General features: G+C 43.1%; 1 protein-coding gene across 5 annotated transcripts in view; it reads right to left on the reverse strand.

Moving 5' to 3' along the window:
* The window catches only part of CNTFR (ciliary neurotrophic factor receptor), a 425,728-nt gene that overhangs the window by 2,109 nt on the left and 404,916 nt on the right, over window positions 1-18,703 (reverse strand). For all 5 annotated transcript variants that reach the window (XM_075267249.1, XM_075267240.1, XM_075267223.1 and 2 more), the window contains one exon: window positions 8,834-9,014. In XM_075267249.1, the coding sequence (XP_075123350.1) occupies window positions 8,834-9,014 (181 nt within the window). The remainder of the gene's footprint in view (window positions 1-8,833; window positions 9,015-18,703) is intronic.

The following is an 18,703-nucleotide window of genomic DNA, read 5'->3' on the forward strand; positions in this document are numbered from 1 at the left end:
GACCATCATCTCCTCCTCACTCTGCTCCGCTCAGTCGGCCTCATGGACACTGCGCTCTCCTGGTTCTCCTCTTATCTCTCAGACCGCACTTTCAGTCTATCATTTGCGGGCTCTGTTTCCTCCCCTCTTTCCCTTGCTGTTGGGGTTCCTCAGGGCTCGGTCCTCGGCCCCCTGCTCTTTTCTCTCTACACAGCCCCCATTGGACAAACCATTGCCAGATTTGGCTTCAGGTCCCATCTTTATGCTGATGACACCCAATTATACACATCTTCCCGTGACATCACCCCTGCACTCATACAGAACACCAGTGACTGTCTCTCTGCTGTCTCTAATATCATGTCCTCGCTCTATCTGACACTAAATCTCTCCAAGACTGAGCTACTACTGTTTCCACCATCTAATAGATCTGTCCCTGATATATCCATTGCAGTCTCAGGCCTTACTATAACTCCTAGGCAGTAGGCCCGCTGCCTCGGGGTCATGTGTGACGCAGACCTTTCCTTCACCCCTCATATTGAATCACTCGCACGTTCATGTCACCTCCACCTCAAAACCATCTCCAGAATACACCCTTTCCTTACCAGAGATACACTAAAGACACTTATTGTCTCTCTGATTCATTCTCGCGTTGACTACTGTAACTCCTTACTAATCCGTCTTCCCCTCACTAAACTCTCCCCTCTACAATCTATTCTGAATGCAGCGGCTCATCTATCAGGCTAGACGCTACAGCGAGGCCTCCGGTCTGTGCCGGTCACTACAGCGAGGCCTCCGGTCTGTGCCGGTCACTACAGCGAGGCCTCCGGTCTGTGCCGGTCACTACAGCGAGGCCTCCGGTCTGTGCCGGTCACTACAGCGAGGCCTCCGGTCTGTGCCGGTCACTACAGCGAGGCCTCCGGTCTGTGCCGGTCACTACAGCGAGGCCTCCGGTCTGTGCCGGTCATTACAGCGAGGCCTCCGGTCTGTGCCGGTCACTACAGCGAGGCCTCCGGTCTGTGCCGGTCACTACAGCGAGGCCTCCGGTCTGTGCCGGTCACTACAGCGAGGCCTCCGGTCTGTGCCGGTCATTACAGCGAGGCCTCCGGTCTGTGCCGGTCACTACAGCGAGGCCTCCGGTCTGTGCCGGTCACTACAGCGAGGCCTCCGGTCTGTGCCGGTCACTACAGCGAGGCCTCCGGTCTGTGCCGGTCACTACAGCGAGGCCTCCGGTCTGTGCCGGTCACTACAGCGAGGCCTCCGGTCTGTGCCGGTCACTACAGCGAGGCCTCCGGTCTGTGCCGGTCATTACAGCGAGGCCTCCGGTCTGTGCCGGTCACTACAGCGAGGCCTCCGGTCTGTGCCGGTCACTACAGCGAGGCCTCCGGTCTGTGCCGGTCACTACAGCGAGGCCTCCGGTCTGTGAAGGTCACTACAGCGAGGCCTCCGGTCTGTGCCGGTCACTACAGCGAGGCCTCCGGTCTGTGCCGGTCACTACAGCGAGGCCTCCGGTCTGTGCCGGTCACTACAGCGAGGCCTCCGGTCTGTGCCGGTCACTACAGCGAGGCCTCCGGTCTGTGCCGGTCATTACAGCGAGGCCTCCGGTCTGTGACGGTCACTACAGCGAGGCCGCCGGTCTGTGCCGGTCACTACAGCGAGGCCTCCGGTCTGTGCCGGTCATTACAGCGAGGCCTCCGGTCTGTGCCGGTAATTACAGCGAGGCCTCCGGTCTGTGCCGCTCACTACAGCGAGGCCGCCGGTCTGTGCCGGTCACTACAGCGAGGCCTCCGGTCTGTGCCGGTCACTACAGCGATGCCTCCGGTCTGTGCCGGTCACTACAGCGAGGCCTCCGGTCTGTGCCGCTCACTACAGCGAGGCCTCCGGTCTGTGCCGGTAATTACAGCGAGGCCTCCGGTCTGTGCCGGTCACTACAGCGAGGCCTCCGGTCTGTGCCGGTCACTACAGCGAGGCCTCCGGTCTGTGCCGGTCACTACAGCGAGGCCTCCGGTCTGTGCCGGTCACTACAGCGAGGCCTCCGGTCTGTGCCGGTCACTACAGCGAGGCCTCCGGTCTGTGCCGGTCACTACAGCGAGGCCTCCGGTCTGTGCCGGTAATTACAGCGAGGCCTCCGGTCTGTGCCGGTCACTACAGCGAGGCCTCCGGTCTGTGCCGGTCACTACAGGGAGGCCTCCGGTCTGTGCCGGTCACTACAGCGAGGCCTCCGGTCTGTGCCGGTCACTACAGCGAGGCCTCCGGTCTGTGCCGGTCACTACAGCGAGGCCTCCGGTCTGTGCCGGTCACTACAGCGAGGCCTCCGGTCTGTGCCGGTAATTACAGCGAGGCCTCCGGTCTGTGCCGGTAATTACAGCGAGGCCTCCGGTCTGTGCCGGTCACTACAGCGAGGCCTCCGGTCTGTGCCGGTCACTACAGCGAGGCCTCCGGTCTGTGCCGGTAATTACAGCGAGGCCTCCGGTCTGTGCCGGTCACAGACCGATCTTTCTATATTTGAGTCCTACAAATTGTACAGCGCTGCGGAATATGTTGGCGCTATAGAAATAACATGTATTATTATTATTAGGAGGCCGTCTGTTATGAGGGGTAATGAAGTCTCTGCGGTCTTGGGAGTCGCTCGCTACCCTGCAACGTCTCAGCCTACACGTCATGTCAGGAGAGGGTTAATTGGTCTGCATTATGTGAGGGGTTTCATTAGTTACTCATTAGGCTGTAATGACCCTCTAATACACAGGACATGGGGGTCAGTGGTGCAGGCTGTAATGATATCCTGGTGGGGGAGGGGGCTGCAGACCAGGGCCCTGCGCCGCGCAGACATCACTTTGATGTTGAGTATTAATAATTAGAATATAATACACAATGTTTATGAGGCCGTCACCAGAGATCACATAGGGAGGCCCCGGGGGGAGCAGGAGTTATTATATACAATATCTGTCCAGAGACGTTCCCACCGCCGCACACAACCTGTCTGTTCAATGGAGGATACAGGACATCCAGGGCAGCCATCACTCTAGGACATCCAGGCCGGCCATCATTCTAGGACATCCAGGGCGGCCATCACTCTAGGACATCCAGGGCGGTCATCACTCTAGGACATCCAGGCCGGCCATTACTCTAGGACATCCAGGCCGGCCATTACTCTAGGACATCCAGGCCGGCCATCACTCTAGGACATCCAGGCCGGCCATTACTCTAGGACATCCAGGCCGGCCATCACTCTAGGACATCCAGGACGGTCATCACTCTAGGACATCCAGGGCGGCCATCATTCTAGAACATCCAGGATGGCCATCACTCTAGAACATCTAGGGCGGCCATTACTCTAGAACATCCAGGATGGCCATCATTCTAGGACATCCAGGACGGTCATCACTCTAGGACATCCAGGGCAGCCATCATTCTAGAACATCCAGGATGGCCATCACTCTAGAACATCCAGGGCGGCCATCACTCTAGAACATCCAGGATGGCCATCACTCTAGGACATCCAGGACGGTCATCATTCTAGGACATCCAGGGCGGCCATCACTCTAGGACATCCAGGATGGCCATCATTCTAGAACATGCAGGATGGCCATCACTCTAGGACATCCAGGATGGCTATCACTCTAGGACATCTAGGGAGGCCATCATTCTAGGACATCCAGTGCGGCCATCACTCTAGGACATCCAGGACGTCCATTATTCTAAAACATCAAGGACGGCCATCGCTCTAGGAGATCCAGGCCAGCCATCACTCTAGGACATCCAAGGCCAACCATTACTATAGAACATCTAGGTCGGCCATCATTCTAGAACATCCAGGATGGCCATCACTATAGGACATCCAGGACGGCCATCACTCTAGAACATCCAGGATGGCCATCACTATAGGACATCCAGGACGGCCATCACTCTAGAACATCCAGGGTGGCCATCACTTTAGGACATGCAGCGTGGCTATCACTTTAGGACATCCAGGGCGGCTATCACTCTAGAACAGACCTGGGCAAAGTCCAGCCCCCGGGCCATATCCGGCGCTCTGACTGATTCAGTCCGGCCCGCACAGCTTTGTCTAGGGGGCGTGTCTATGGGGCGTGTCTAGGGGCGTGTCTTAGTGCTGGCTGAAGATGGAAATGTGGAGCATGTCATAAAGTACTGAGAGATGTAAGGAGAGAGAGAGAGAGAGTGTGTGTGTGTCTGTCTGTCTGTCTATATGTGTGTGTCTGTCTATATATGTGTGTGTCTATATGTGTGTCTGTCTATATGTGTGCCTGTCTATATGTGTGTGTCTGTCTATATGTGTGCCTGTCTATATGTGTGTGTGTGTCTATATATGTGTGTCTGTCTATATGTGTGTCTGTCTATATGTGTGTCTGTCTATATGTGTGTGTCTGTCTATATGTGTGTGTGTGTCTATATATGTGTGTCTGTCTATATGTGTGCCTGTCTATATGTGTGTGTCTGTCTATATGTGTGTCTATATATGTGTGTCTGTCTATATGTGTGTGTGTGTCTATATATGTGTGTCTGTCTATATGTGTGCCTGTCTATATGTGTGTGTCTGTCTATATGTGTGTCTATATATGTGTGCCTGTCTATATATGTGTGTCTGTCTATATGTGTGTCTATATATGTGTGTCTGTCTATATGTGTGTGTGTGTCTATATATGTGTGTCTGTCTATATGTGTGCCTGTCTATATGTGTGTGTCTGTCTATATGTGTGTGTGTGTCTATATGTGGTCTGTCTATATGTGTGCCTGTCTATATGTGGTCTGTCTATATGTGTGTCTGTCTATATGTGTGTGTCTGTCTATATGTGTGTCTATATATGTGTGTCTGTCTATATGTGTGTCTATATATGTGTGTCTGTCTATATGTGTGTGTCTGTCTATATGTGTGTGTGTGTGTGTCTATATGTGTGCCTGTCTATATGTGTGTGTCTGTCTATATGTGTGTCTGTCTATATATGTGTGCCTGTCTATATGTGGTCTGTCTATATGTGTGCCTGTCTATATGTGGTCTGTCTATATGTGTGTCTGTCTATATGTGTGTGTCTGTCTATATGTGTGTCTATATATGTGTGTCTGTCTATATGTGTGTGTCTGTCTATATGTGTGCCTGTCTATATGTGGTCTGTCTATATGTGTGTCTGTCTATATGTGTGTCTGTCTATATGTGTGTCTGTCTGTCTATATGTGTGTGTCTGTCTATATGTGGTCTGTCTATATGTGTGCCTGTCTATATGTGTGTGTCTGTCTATATGTGTGTGTCTGTCTATATGTGTGTCTGTCTATATGTGTGCCTGTCTATATGTGTGTCTGTCTATATGTGTGTGTCTGTCTATATGTGTGTGTGTGCGTCTATATATGTGTGTCTGTCTATATGTGTGTCTGTCTATATGTGGTCTGTCTATATGTGTGTCTGTCTATATGTGTGTCTGTCTATATGTGGTCTGTCTATATGTGTGGTCTGTCTATATGTGTGCCTGTCTATATGTGTGTGTCTGTCTATATGTGTGCCTGTCTATATGTGTGTGTCTGTCTATATGTGTGTCTGTCTATATGTGTGTCTGTCTATATGTGGTCTGTCTATATGTGGTCTGTCTATATGTGTGTCTGTCTATATGTGTGTCTGTCTATATGTGTGTCTGTCTATATGTGTGTCTGTCTATATGTGGTCTGTCTATATGTGTGCCTGTCTATATGTGTGTCTGTCTATATGTGTGTCTGTCTATATGTGTGTCTGTCTATATGTGTGTCTGTCTGTCTATATGTGTGTGTCTCAGCAACCTAGGGGCAGAGATGGAAGGGGAATGTTATACTAGGGCAGAGATGGCAGATGGAGGGGTGGGACATGAAATTGGGGGGGACATGAAACTGGGGGAGAGATGGAGGGGGGGACATGAAACTGGGGGTAGATGAAGAGGGCACTTAGACTGGGGGGGCATTAAACTGTGGAGGAAGCTGTAGGGGGACCTGTCTGCCTCTACTTGCCCCCAGTTTAATGTCACCCTCCAGCTACCCCTACGGTTTTATGTCTGCTTCCAGCTTCCCGATTTTAATGTCCCCCTCTAGTTGCCCCCAGTTTCATGTCCCGCTCCAGCTGTCAATTTATTTCCCCCCTCCAACTACCCCCACTGTTTAATGTCCCCCTCCAGCTGCTCCAGTTTCATGTTTCCACCAGTTTATACTGAGGCACCAGGTGAGGGACTTAATACTGTGGGGCAGTTGGAAGGGAACATTATAATGTGGGGGCATATAATGTACGGGTGACTGTAGGAGGATTATACTTTGTGGGGGCACATGGAAAGATGATTGTGAATGGGCGGAGTCAATGTAGAAGTGGGTGGAGCTAAATTTGCCATGGCACGGCCCTCTAGCATAGTTTCAATTTCTTATGCGGCCCCATGGGAAAATTAATTGCCCACCCCTGCTATAGAACATCCAGGATGGCCATCATTCTAGAACATCCAGGACGGCCATCACTCTAGGACATCCAGGAAGGCCATCACTCTAGGACATCCAGGATGGTCATCACTCTAGGACATCCAGGGCGGCCATCACTCTAGGACATCCAGGAAGGCCATCACTCTAGGACATCCAGGATGGTCATCACTCTAGGACATCCAGGGCGGCCATCACTCTAGGACATCCAGGGCGGCCATCACTCTAGGACATCCAGGAAGGCCATCACTCTAGGACATCCAGGATGGTCATCACTCTAGGACATCCAGGGCGGCCATCACTCTAGGACATCCAGGAAGGCCATCACTCTAGGACATCCAGGATGGTCATCACTCTAGGACATCCAGGAAGGCCATCACTCTAGGACATCCAGGATGGTCATCACTCTAGGACATCCAGGATGGTCATCACTCTAGGACATCCAGGGCGGCCATCACTCTAGGACATCCAGGAAGGCCATTACTCTAGGACATCCAGGATGGTCATCACTCTAGGACATCCAGGGCGGCAATCACTCTAGGACATCCAGGATGGTCATCACTCTAGAACATCCAGAGTGATCATCACTCTAGGACATCTAGGACGTACATCATTCTAGAACATCCAGGGCAGCCATCACTTTAGGACATCCAGGCCAGCCATCACTCTACGACATCCAAGTCCGACCATTACTATAGAACATCTAGGACAGCAATCATTCTAGAACATCCAGGGTGGCCATCACTCTAGGACGTCCAGGACGGCCATCACTCTAGGACATCCAAGATGGCCATCATTCTAGAACATCCAGGGTGGCCATCACTTTAGGACGGCCATCATTCTAGAAGATCCAGGGCGGCCATGACTCTAGGACATGCAGGGTGGCCATCACTCTACGACATCATGGAAGGCCATCACTCTAGAACATCCAGGACGGCTATCACTCTAGGACATCCAGAATGGCTATCATTTTAGGACATCCAGGGCAGCCATCACTTTAGGACATCCAGGGCGGCTATCACTCTAGGACATTATGGGCTGCCATTCCTCTATGAAATCAAGGGTGGCCATCAGTTTACTACATACAGGGTGTCTATCATTCTTCGACATCATGGGCAGCCATCACTCTATGACATCTGTAGTGGCCATCCTTCTACAGCATCCAGGGCAGCCATTAGTCTACGACATACTGGGCGGCCATTCTTCTATGAAATCCAGGGCAGCTATTACTCTACTACATACAGGGTAGCCATTACTATACGACATCATGGGCGGCCATCACTCTACGACATCTGTAGTGGCCATTACTCTACTACATACACGGCAGCCATCACCCTACGACATCATGGGCTGCCGTTTCTCTAAGAAATCCAGGGCGGCCATCACTCTACTAAATACACGGTGATCATCACTCTTTGACATCCAGGGTGGCAAATCACTCTACTACATCCAGGTTGGCCATCACTCTATGACATACAGGGCAGCCATTCCTCTATGATATCTAAGGCGGTAATTACTCTATGAGATCATGGGCGGCCATCACTCTACAATATCCATAGTGATCATCACTCTACGACATCCAGGGCGGCCATCACTCTACTACCTACTGGGCAGCCATCACTCTACAACATCATGGACTACCATTCCTCTATGATATCCAGGGGAGCCATTACTCTACGACATCCAGGGCGGCCATCACTCTACGACATCATGTACTGCCAGGATGTGCTGCCTATAGTCTACATACGTGACTCTAGGCGGCACATACATGACTCTATCACCTGCATCTCCTTACATCTACTCCCTAGAGGTTGGCGAACCACTATAGATTTATTTTGTTTCGGACACGTCGACCCTTGGGCTTGTTTCAGCCCGAACTTGTTTGGATAGAACCGGAAGTGAATCTATGATATTGTGGTACAGGGTATAATAGGTGGAGGCCCGGGGTACAAAGACAAACTCACCACTCCTGGGCCTCCTCATGGTGTCCAGGCCTCTTCTGGCCTCCTGGGTGATGTCATGTGTCTAGGGTCAAGTGTCATGACATCTCCCAGGAGGATGCAAGAGGACCCTTAAAGTTTCATGTTTGGAAGAACACAAAACTTTTGGAAAATGTTGGTTAAATTTGATTCAATTTGAAGCGGTGGCTCATCTCTACTCACATCTGAAGGCGACATCACATGTCCATATAGTCCTTATATACAGTATAGGTGGTGGGGCTCCTGAATGATGGGTCTATGTTCTTGTGTATTCTTCTACCTCACCTACATACATGATCTTGTATCCATCTCTCTGTACATAGAACATGAAGCACCACACATGGTCAGATCTCCTCTGCTGGTCTACACCACTATATGAGGATCTCTGCTGTCTTAGGCCCCTCATGACCACCTCACGAATCTCCGTGTCCCAGAGTCACCTGTTTTCTGAGCTTCTGTTGTGATGTACTTGGGCTCCTCTGTCCACGGCGTAGCGTGAGCGGCCACACTCCAGTCACTCCACGTGCCAATCTCAGAGTCTTTGGCTGCTACTTGGATTATATACTCCTTCCCCGCGTAGGCGTCTGTGATCGTGTGAGACGTCCCGTCTGATAACTCTACCTGCACAAAGACAAAGCCCAAAATATCAGAAACCCAAAAACAGCCAGAGGAAGAAAAGGAAACAGTCAGCAGATAATAGCCAAAGGATTATAGAAGTATTATATCCAACACCTAACATACCGTAACACTGCCCAAACCTAACAGTGCTCCAAATAAACGGAATAAACCCTGTTCTGTAGAGATCACTGTCATCAGTCATCGTGTAATCAAATTCTACATAGGGGTAGTATTATAGGAGTTATATTCCTGTACATAGGAGATAGTATTATAGTAGTTATATTCTTGTACATAGGAGTAGTATTATAGTAGTTATATTCCTGTACATAGGAGGTAGTATTATAGTAGTTATATTCTTGTACATAGGAGTAGTATTATAGTAGTTATATTCTTGTACATAGGAGTAGTATTATAGTAGTTATATACTTGTACATAGGAGGTAGTATTATAGTAGTTATATTCTTGTACATAGGAGTAGTATTATAGTAGTTATATACTTGTACATAGGAGGTAGTATTATAGTAGTTATACTCTTGTACATAGGAGGTAGTATTATAGTAGTTATATTCTTGTACATAGGAGTAGTATTATAGTAGTTATATTCTTGTACATAGGAGTAGTATTATAGTAGTTATATACTTGTACATAGGAGGTAGTATTATAGTAGTTATACTCTTGTACATAGGAGGTAGTATTATAGTAGTTATATTCTTGTACATAGGAGTAGTATTATAGTAGTTATATACTTGTACATAGGAGTAGTATTATAGTAGTTATATTCTTGTACATAGGAGTAGTATTATAGTAGTTATATTCTTGTACATAGGAGTAGTATTATAGTAGTTATATACTTGTACATAGGAGTAGTATTATAGTAGTTATATTCTTGTACATAGGAGTAGTATTATAGTAGTTATATTCTTGTACATAGGAGTAGTATTATAGTAGTTATATACTTGTACATAGGAGGTAGTATTATAGTAGTTATACTCTTGTACATAGGAGTAGTATTATAGTAGTTATATTCTTGTACATAGGAGTAGTATTATAGTAGTTATATTCTTGTACATAGGAGTAGTATTATAGTAGTTATATTCTTGTATATAGGAGCAGTATTATAGTAGTTATATTCTTGTACATAGGAGGTAGTATTATAGTAGTTATATTCTTGTACATAGGAGGTAGTATTATAGTAGTTATATTCTTGTACATAGGAGTAGTATTATAGTAGTTATATTCTTGTACATAGGAGGTAGTATTATAGTAGTTATATTCTTGTACATAGGAGCAGTATTATAGTAGTTATATTCTTGTACATAGGAGGTAGTATTATAGTAGTTATATTCTTGTACATAGGAGCAGTATTATAGTAGTTATATTCTTGTACATAGGAGTAGTATTATAGTAGTTATATTCTTGTACATAGGGGCAGTATTATAGTAGTTATATTCTTGTAGATAGGAGTAGTATTATAGTAGTTATATTCTTGTACATAGGAGCAGTATTATAGTAGTTATATTCTTGTACATAGGAGGTAGTATTATAGTAGTTATATTCTTGTACATAGGAGCAGTATTATAGTAGTTATATTCTTGTACATAGGAGGTAGTATTATAGTAGTTATATTCTTGTACATAGGAGTAGTATTATAGTAGTTATATTCTTGTACATAGGAGCAGTATTATAGTAGTTATATTCTTGTACATAGGATCTAGTATTATAGTAGTTATATTCTTGTACATAGGGGCAGTATTATAGTAGTTATATTCTTGTACATAGGAGGTAGTATTATAGTAGTTATATTCTTGTACATAGTAGGTAGTATTATAGTAGTTATATTCTTGTACATAGGAGTAGTATTATAGTAGTTATATTCTTGTACATAGGAGTAGTATTATAGTAGTTATATTCTTGTACATAGGTGTAGTATTATAGTAGTTATATTCTTGTACATAGGAGTATTATAGTAGTTATATTCTTGTACATAGGAGCAGTATTATAGTAGTTATATTCTTGTACATAGGAGTAGTATTATAGTAGTTATATTCTTGTATATAGGAGCAGTATTATAGTAGTTATATTCTTGTACATAGGAGTAGTATTATAGTAGTTATATTCTTGTACATAGGAGCAGTATTATAGTAGTTATATTCTTGTACATAGGAGGTAGTATTATAGTAGTTATATTCTTGTACATAGGGGCAGTATTATAGTAGTTATATTCTTGTATATAGGAGCAGTATTATAGTAGTTATATTCTTGTACATAGAGTAGTATTATAGTAGTTATATTCTTGTACATAGGAGCAGTATTATAGTAGTTATATTCTTGTACATAGGAGTAGTATTATAGTAGTTATATTCTTGTACATAGGAGTAGTATTATAGTAGTTATATTCTTGTACATAGGGGCAGTATTATAGTAGTTATATTCTTGTACATAGGAGGTAGTATTATAGTAGTTATATTCTTGTACATAGGGGCAGTATTATAGTAGTTATATTCTTGTATATAGGAGGTAGTATTATAGTAGTTATATTCTTGTACATAGGGGCAGTATTATAGTAGTTATATTCTTGTACATAGGAGGTAGTATTATAGTAGTTATATTCTTGTACATAGGGGCAGTATTATAGTAGTTATATTCTTGTACATAGGAGGTAGTATTATAGTAGTTATATTCTTGTACATAGGGGCAGTATTATAGTAGTTATATTCTTGTATATAGGAGCAGTATTATAGTAGTTATATTCTTGTACATAGGAGTAGTATTATAGTAGTTATATTCTTGTACATAGGAGGTAGTATTATAGTAGTTATATTCTTGTACATAGGAGTAGTATTATAGTAGTTATATTCTTGTACATAGGAGCAGTATTATAGTAGTTATATTCTTGTACATAGGAGTAGTATTATAGTAGTTATATTCTTGTACATAGGAGGTAGTATTATAGTAGTTATATTCTTGTACATAGGGGCAGTATTATAGTAGTTATATTCTTGTATATAGGAGCAGTATTATAGTAGTTATATTCTTGTACATAGGAGCAGTATTATAGTAGTTATATTCTTGTACATAGGAGTAGTATTATAGTAGTTATATTCTTGTACATAGGAGGTAGTATTATAGTAGTTATATTCTTGTACATAGGAGTAGTATTATAGTAGTTATATTCTTGTACATAGGAGGTAGTATTATAGTAGTTATATTCTTGTACATAGGGGCAGTATTATAGTAGTTATATTCTTGTATATAGGAGCAGTATTATAGTAGTTATATTCTTGTACATAGGAGTAGTATTATAGTAGTTATATTCTTGTACATAGGAGGTAGTATTATAGTAGTTATATTCTTGTACATAGGAGTAGTATTATAGTAGTTATATTCTTGTACATAGGAGCAGTATTATAGTAGTTATATTCTTGTACATAGGAGTAGTATTATAGTAGTTATATTCTTGTACATAGGAGTAGTATTATAGTAGTTATATTCTTGTACATAGGAGTAGTATTATAGTAGTTATATTCTTGTATATAGGAGTAGTATTATAGTAGTTATATTCTTGTACATAGGAGGTAGTATTATAGTAGTTATATTCTTGTATATAGGAGGTAGTATTATAGTAGTTATATTCTTGTACATAGGAGTAGTATTATAGTAGTTATAGTCTTGTATATAGGAGGTAGTATTATAGTAGTTATATTCTTGTACATAGGAGGTAGTATTATAGTAGTTATATTCTTGTACATAGGAGTAGTATTATAGTAGTTATATTCTTGTACATAGGAGGTAGTATTATAGTAGTTATATCCCTGTACATAGGAGCAGTATTATAGTAGTTATATTCTTGTACGTAGGAGGTAGTATTATAGTAATTATATTCTTGTACATAGGAGGTAGTATTATAGTAGTTATATTCTTGTACATAGGAGCAGTATTATAGTAGTTATATTCTTGTACATAGGAGCAGTATTATAGTAGATATATTCTTGTACATAGGAGTAGTATTATAGTAGTTATATTCTTGTATATAGGAGTAGTATTATAGTAGTTATATTCTTGTATATAGGAGGTAGTATTATAGTAGTTATATTCTTGTACATAGTAGCAGTATTATAGTAGTTATATTCTTGTACATAGGAGGTAGTATTATAGTAGTTATATTCTTGTACATAGGAGGTAGTATTATAGTAGTTATATTCTTGTACATAGTAGCAGTATTATAGTAGTTATATTCTTGTACATAGGAGTAGTATTATAGTAGTTATATTCTTGTACATAGGAGCAGTATTATAGTAGTTATATTCTTGTACATAGGAGCAGTATTATAGTAGTTATATTCTTGTACATAGGAGCAGTATTATAGTAGTTATATTCTTGTACATAGGAGTAGTATTATAGTAGTTATATTCTTGTACATAGGAGTAGTATTATAGTAGTTATATTCTTGTACATAGGAGCAGTATTATAGTAGTTATATTCTTGTATATAGGAGGTAGTATTATAGTAGTTATATTCTTGTACATAGGAGTAGTATTATAGTAGTTATATTCTTGTACATAGGAGGTAGTATTATAGTAGTTATATTCTTGTACATAGGGGTAGTATTATAGTAGTTATATTCTTGTACATAGGAGTAGTATTATAGTAGTTATATTCTTGTATATAGGAGTAGTATTATAGTAGTTATATTCTTGTATATAGGAGCAGTATTATAGTAGTTATATTCTTGTACATAGGAGTAGTATTATAGTAGTTATATTCTTGTACATAGGAGGTAGTATTATAGTAGTTATATTCTTGTACATAGGAGGTAGTATTATAGTAGTTATATTCTTGTACATAGGAGGTAGTATTATAGTAGTTATATTCTTGTACATAGGAGCAGTATTATAGTAGTTATATTCTTGTATATAGGAGGTAGTATTATAGTAGTTATATTCTTGTACATAGGAGTAGTATTATAGTAGTTATATTCTTGTACATAGGGGGCAGTATTATAGTAGTTATATTCTTGTACATAGGAGTAGTATTATAGTAGTTATATTCTTGTACATAGGAGGTAGTATTATAGTAGTTATATTCTTGTACATAGGAGCAGTATTATAGTAGTTATATTCTTGTACATAGGAGCAGTATTATAGTAGTTATATTCTTGTACATAGGAGGTAGTATTATAGTAGTTATATTCTTGTACATAGGAGTAGTATTATAGTAGTTATATTCTTGTATATAGGAGGTAGTATTATAGTAGTTATATTCTTGTACATAGGAGTAGTATTATAGTAGTTATATTCCTGTACATAGGAGCTGTATTATAGTAGTTATATTCTTGTACATAGGAGTAGTATTATAGTAGTTATATTCCTGTACATAGGAGGTAGTATTATAGTAGTTATATTCTTGTATATAGGAGTAGTATTATAGTAGTTATATTCTTGTACATAGGAGTAGTATTATAGTAGTTATATTCTTGTATATAGGAGTAGTATTATAGTAGTTATATTCTTGTACATAGGAGTAGTATTATAGTAGTTATATTCTTGTACATAGGAGCAGTATTATAGTAGTTATATTCTTGTACATAGGAGTAGTATTATAGTAGTTATATTCTTGTACATAGGAGCAGTATTATAGTAGTTATATTCTTGTACATAGGAGTAGTATTATAGTAGTTATATTCCTGTACATAGGAGGTAGTATTATAGTAGTTATATTCTTGTATATAGGAGTAGTATTATAGTAGTTATATTCTTGTACATAGGAGTAGTATTATAGTAGTTATATTCTTGTATATAGGAGTAGTATTATAGTAGTTATATTCTTGTACATAGGAGTAGTATTATAGTAGTTATATTCTTGTACATAGGAGCAGTATTATAGTAGTTATATTCTTGTACATAGGAGTAGTATTATAGTAGTTATATTCTTGTACATAGCAGCAGTATTATAGTAGTTATATTCTTGTACATAGGAACTGGTGATGAGATATATGTAATAATACTGTAATTAATATTCAAAGCCTCTTGGTATTGGTATATACAGTAATAAATGTGACATACAGTTTGGGTTATTTCTTCCACAAGGCTCTCCATAATGCCGCACCTCCCTACATTTCCTCCCTCATCTCTGTCTACCGCCCAACCCCTGCTCTCCGCTCACTCAATGACCTAACACTTCCATCCTATTATCAGAACCTCCCCCGCTCGTATACAAGACTTCTCCCAAGCTGCACCACTTCTCTGGAATGCTCTACCCCAGACAATCAGAGTAACTCCCAATTTCTACAGCTTCAAACGCAAACTAAAGACGCATCTTATCAGACCGGCCGATCACAATGTCTAACGTAAACCCTTCCCCCTCCTCTGTCCCCGCCCCCACATTACCCCACATGATATGATGTCATCTCAGGATAACTTTATCTGTCCAAGCTCCATCCACATGTTACAGGACACGACTGGTGACGGCTCATAAAGTCTTATGTTTGTGTAATGACAGTCACCTCTATTACAGAAGTGTCTGACCTCTGTATAAGCAATGCCGCCCCTGCTACCTCTTGTGTCACCCCCTCTACCTCATAGATTGTAAGCTCTTGTGAGCAGGGCCCTCAGTCCCATTGTGTGAAATGACTTTCTATGTAATGTCTCTTTCTGTCTGTATTTGTACTCTACTAATTGTACAGCGCTGCGGAATATGTTGGCGCTATATAACTATAATGTTATTATTTTATCGTCCGTTCCATGTGACATGAGCTGTGATCGTGTATTCCTGGCTGTATAGTGGGGTCCTGGGGTTTGGGGATTCTTGTCCTCATATGATCACCATTACAGGAGTTGAGGGATGGGGTGACAGAGCTGGCAGACTGGCTGACACAGAACAGACGGAGTGCGGTGATATCCGGCCCAGGTGACTGATACACAATATATACTCGGCTGTCAGGGGTCTCATACATTGCTCTGCTACAACTCAAATCCATAATGACTCCATCCAGCAGCAGATCAGGTTTACAGGACGCTGTGTCCTCGGTGCTGAGAGTGCGATGGAGATGGGGGGTCAGCGGGTCACGTGTGCAGATATAAGAGCCTGCGCTGCCCGATGTATACTCTGCTGTATACTCTGCACTCTGCTGTATACTCTGCCTTCTCTGCTGTATACTCTGCCTTCTCTGCTGTATACTTCGTCTTACTTTGCTGTATACTCTGCACACAATATCCTCTGAAGTATTGTGCACATTATATCCTCCACCGTATACCCTGCACACTGTATCTTTAGCTGTATACCCCACACACTATCTCCTCCGCTGTATACTCCACACACTATATTCTCTGCTGTATACCCCACACACTATCTCCTCCGCTGTATACCCCACACACTATCTCCTCCGCTGTATACCCCGCACACTATATCCTTAGCTGTATACCCTGCACACTGTATCCTTAGCTGTATACCCTGCAGACTGTATCCTTAGCTGTATACCCTGCAGACTATCTCCTCCGCTGTATACCCCACACACTATATCCTTAGCTGTATACCCTGCACACTATATCCTCCGCTGTATACCCTGCACACTATATTCTCTGCTGTATACCCCGCACACTATATCCTCCGCTATATACCCCGCACACTGTATCCTTAGCTGTATACCCCACACACTATATCCTCCGCTGTATACCCTGCACACTATATCCTATGCTGTATACCCCACACACTGTATCCTTAGCTGTATACCCCACACACTATCTCCTCCGCTGTATACCTCACACACTATATCCTCCGTTGTATACCTCAAACACTATATTCTCATCTGTATACCCCACACACTATCTCCTCCGCTGTATACCCCGCATACTATATTCTCAGCTGTATACCCTGCACACTATCTCCTCCGCTGTATACCTCACACACTATATCCTCCGTTGTATACCTCAAACACTATATTCTCATCTGTATACCCCACACACTATATCCTTAGCTGTATACCCTGCACACTATCTCCTCCGCTGTATACCCTGCACACTATATCCTATGCTGTATACCCCACACACTGTATCCTTAGCTGTATACCCCACACACTATCTCCTCCGCTGTATACCTCACACACTATATCCTCCGTTGTATACCTCAAACACTATATTCTCATCTGTATACCCCACACACTATCTCCTCCGCTGTATACCTCACACACTATATCCTCCGCTTTATACCTCGCACACTATATTCTCAGCTGTATACCCCGCACACTATCTCCTCCGCTGTATACCCTGCACACTATATCCTCCGCTGTATACCCCGCACACTATCTCCTCCGCTGTATACCCCACACACTATCTCCTCCGTTGTATACCCCACACACTATCTCCTCCGCTGTATACCTCACACACTATATCCTCCGTTGTATACCTCAAACACTATATTCTCATCTGTATACCCCACACACTATCTCCTCCGCTGTATACCCCGCACACTATCTCCTCCGCTGTATACCCTGCACACTATATCCTCCGCTGTATACCCCACACACTATCTCCTCCGCTGTATACCCCCGCACACTATCTCCTCCGCTGTATACCCTGCACACTATATCCTCCGCTGTATACCCTGCACACTATATCCTCCGCTGTATACCCCGCACACTATATCCTATGCTGTATACCCCGCACACTGTATTCCTTAGCTGTATACCCTGCACACTATCTCCTCCGCTGTATACCCCACACACTATCTCCTCCGCTGTATACCTCACACACTATATCCTCCGCTGTATACCTCGCACACTATATTCTCAGCTGTATACCCCGCACACTATCTCCTCCGCTGTATACCCTGCACACTATATCCTCCGCTGTATACCCCGCACACTATCTCCTCCGCTGTATACCTCACACACTATATCCTCCGTTGTATACCTCAACACTATATTCTCATCTGTATACCCCACACACTATCTCCCTCCGCTGTATACCCCGCACACTATCTCCTCCGCTGTATACCCTGCACACTATATCCTCCGCTGTTATACCCCACACACTATCTCCTTCGCTGTATACCCCGCATACTATATTCTCAGCTGTATACCCTGCACACTATCTCCTCCGCTATATACCTCACACACTATATCCTCCGCTGTATACCTCGCACACTATATTCTCAGCTGTATACCCCGCACACTATCTCCTCCGCTGTATACCCTGCACACTATATCCTCCGCTGTATACCCCGCACACTATCTCCTCCGCTGTATACCCTGCACACTATATCCTCCGCTGTATACCCCACACACTATCTCCTTCGCTGTATACCCCGCATACTATATTCTCAGCTGTATACCCTGCACACTATCTCCTCCGCTATATACCTCACACACTATATCCTCCGTTGTATACCTCAAACACTATATTCTCATCTGTATACCCCACACACTATCTCCTCCGCTGTATACCCCGCATACTATATTCTCAGCTGTATACCCTGCACACTATCTCCTCCGCTGTATACCTCACACACTATATCCTCCGTTGTATACCTCAAACACTATATTCTCATCTGTATACCCCACACACTATCTCCTCCGCTGTATACCCCGCACACTATATCCTATGCTGTATACCCCGCACACTGTATCCTTAGCTGTATACCCTGCACACTATCTCCTCCGCTGTATACCTCACACACTATATCCTCCGTTGTATACC

Source organism: Leptodactylus fuscus, chromosome 1, assembly GCF_031893055.1.
Source record: "Leptodactylus fuscus isolate aLepFus1 chromosome 1, aLepFus1.hap2, whole genome shotgun sequence".
In the NCBI taxonomy this organism is placed as follows: Eukaryota; Metazoa; Chordata; class Amphibia; order Anura; family Leptodactylidae; genus Leptodactylus; species Leptodactylus fuscus.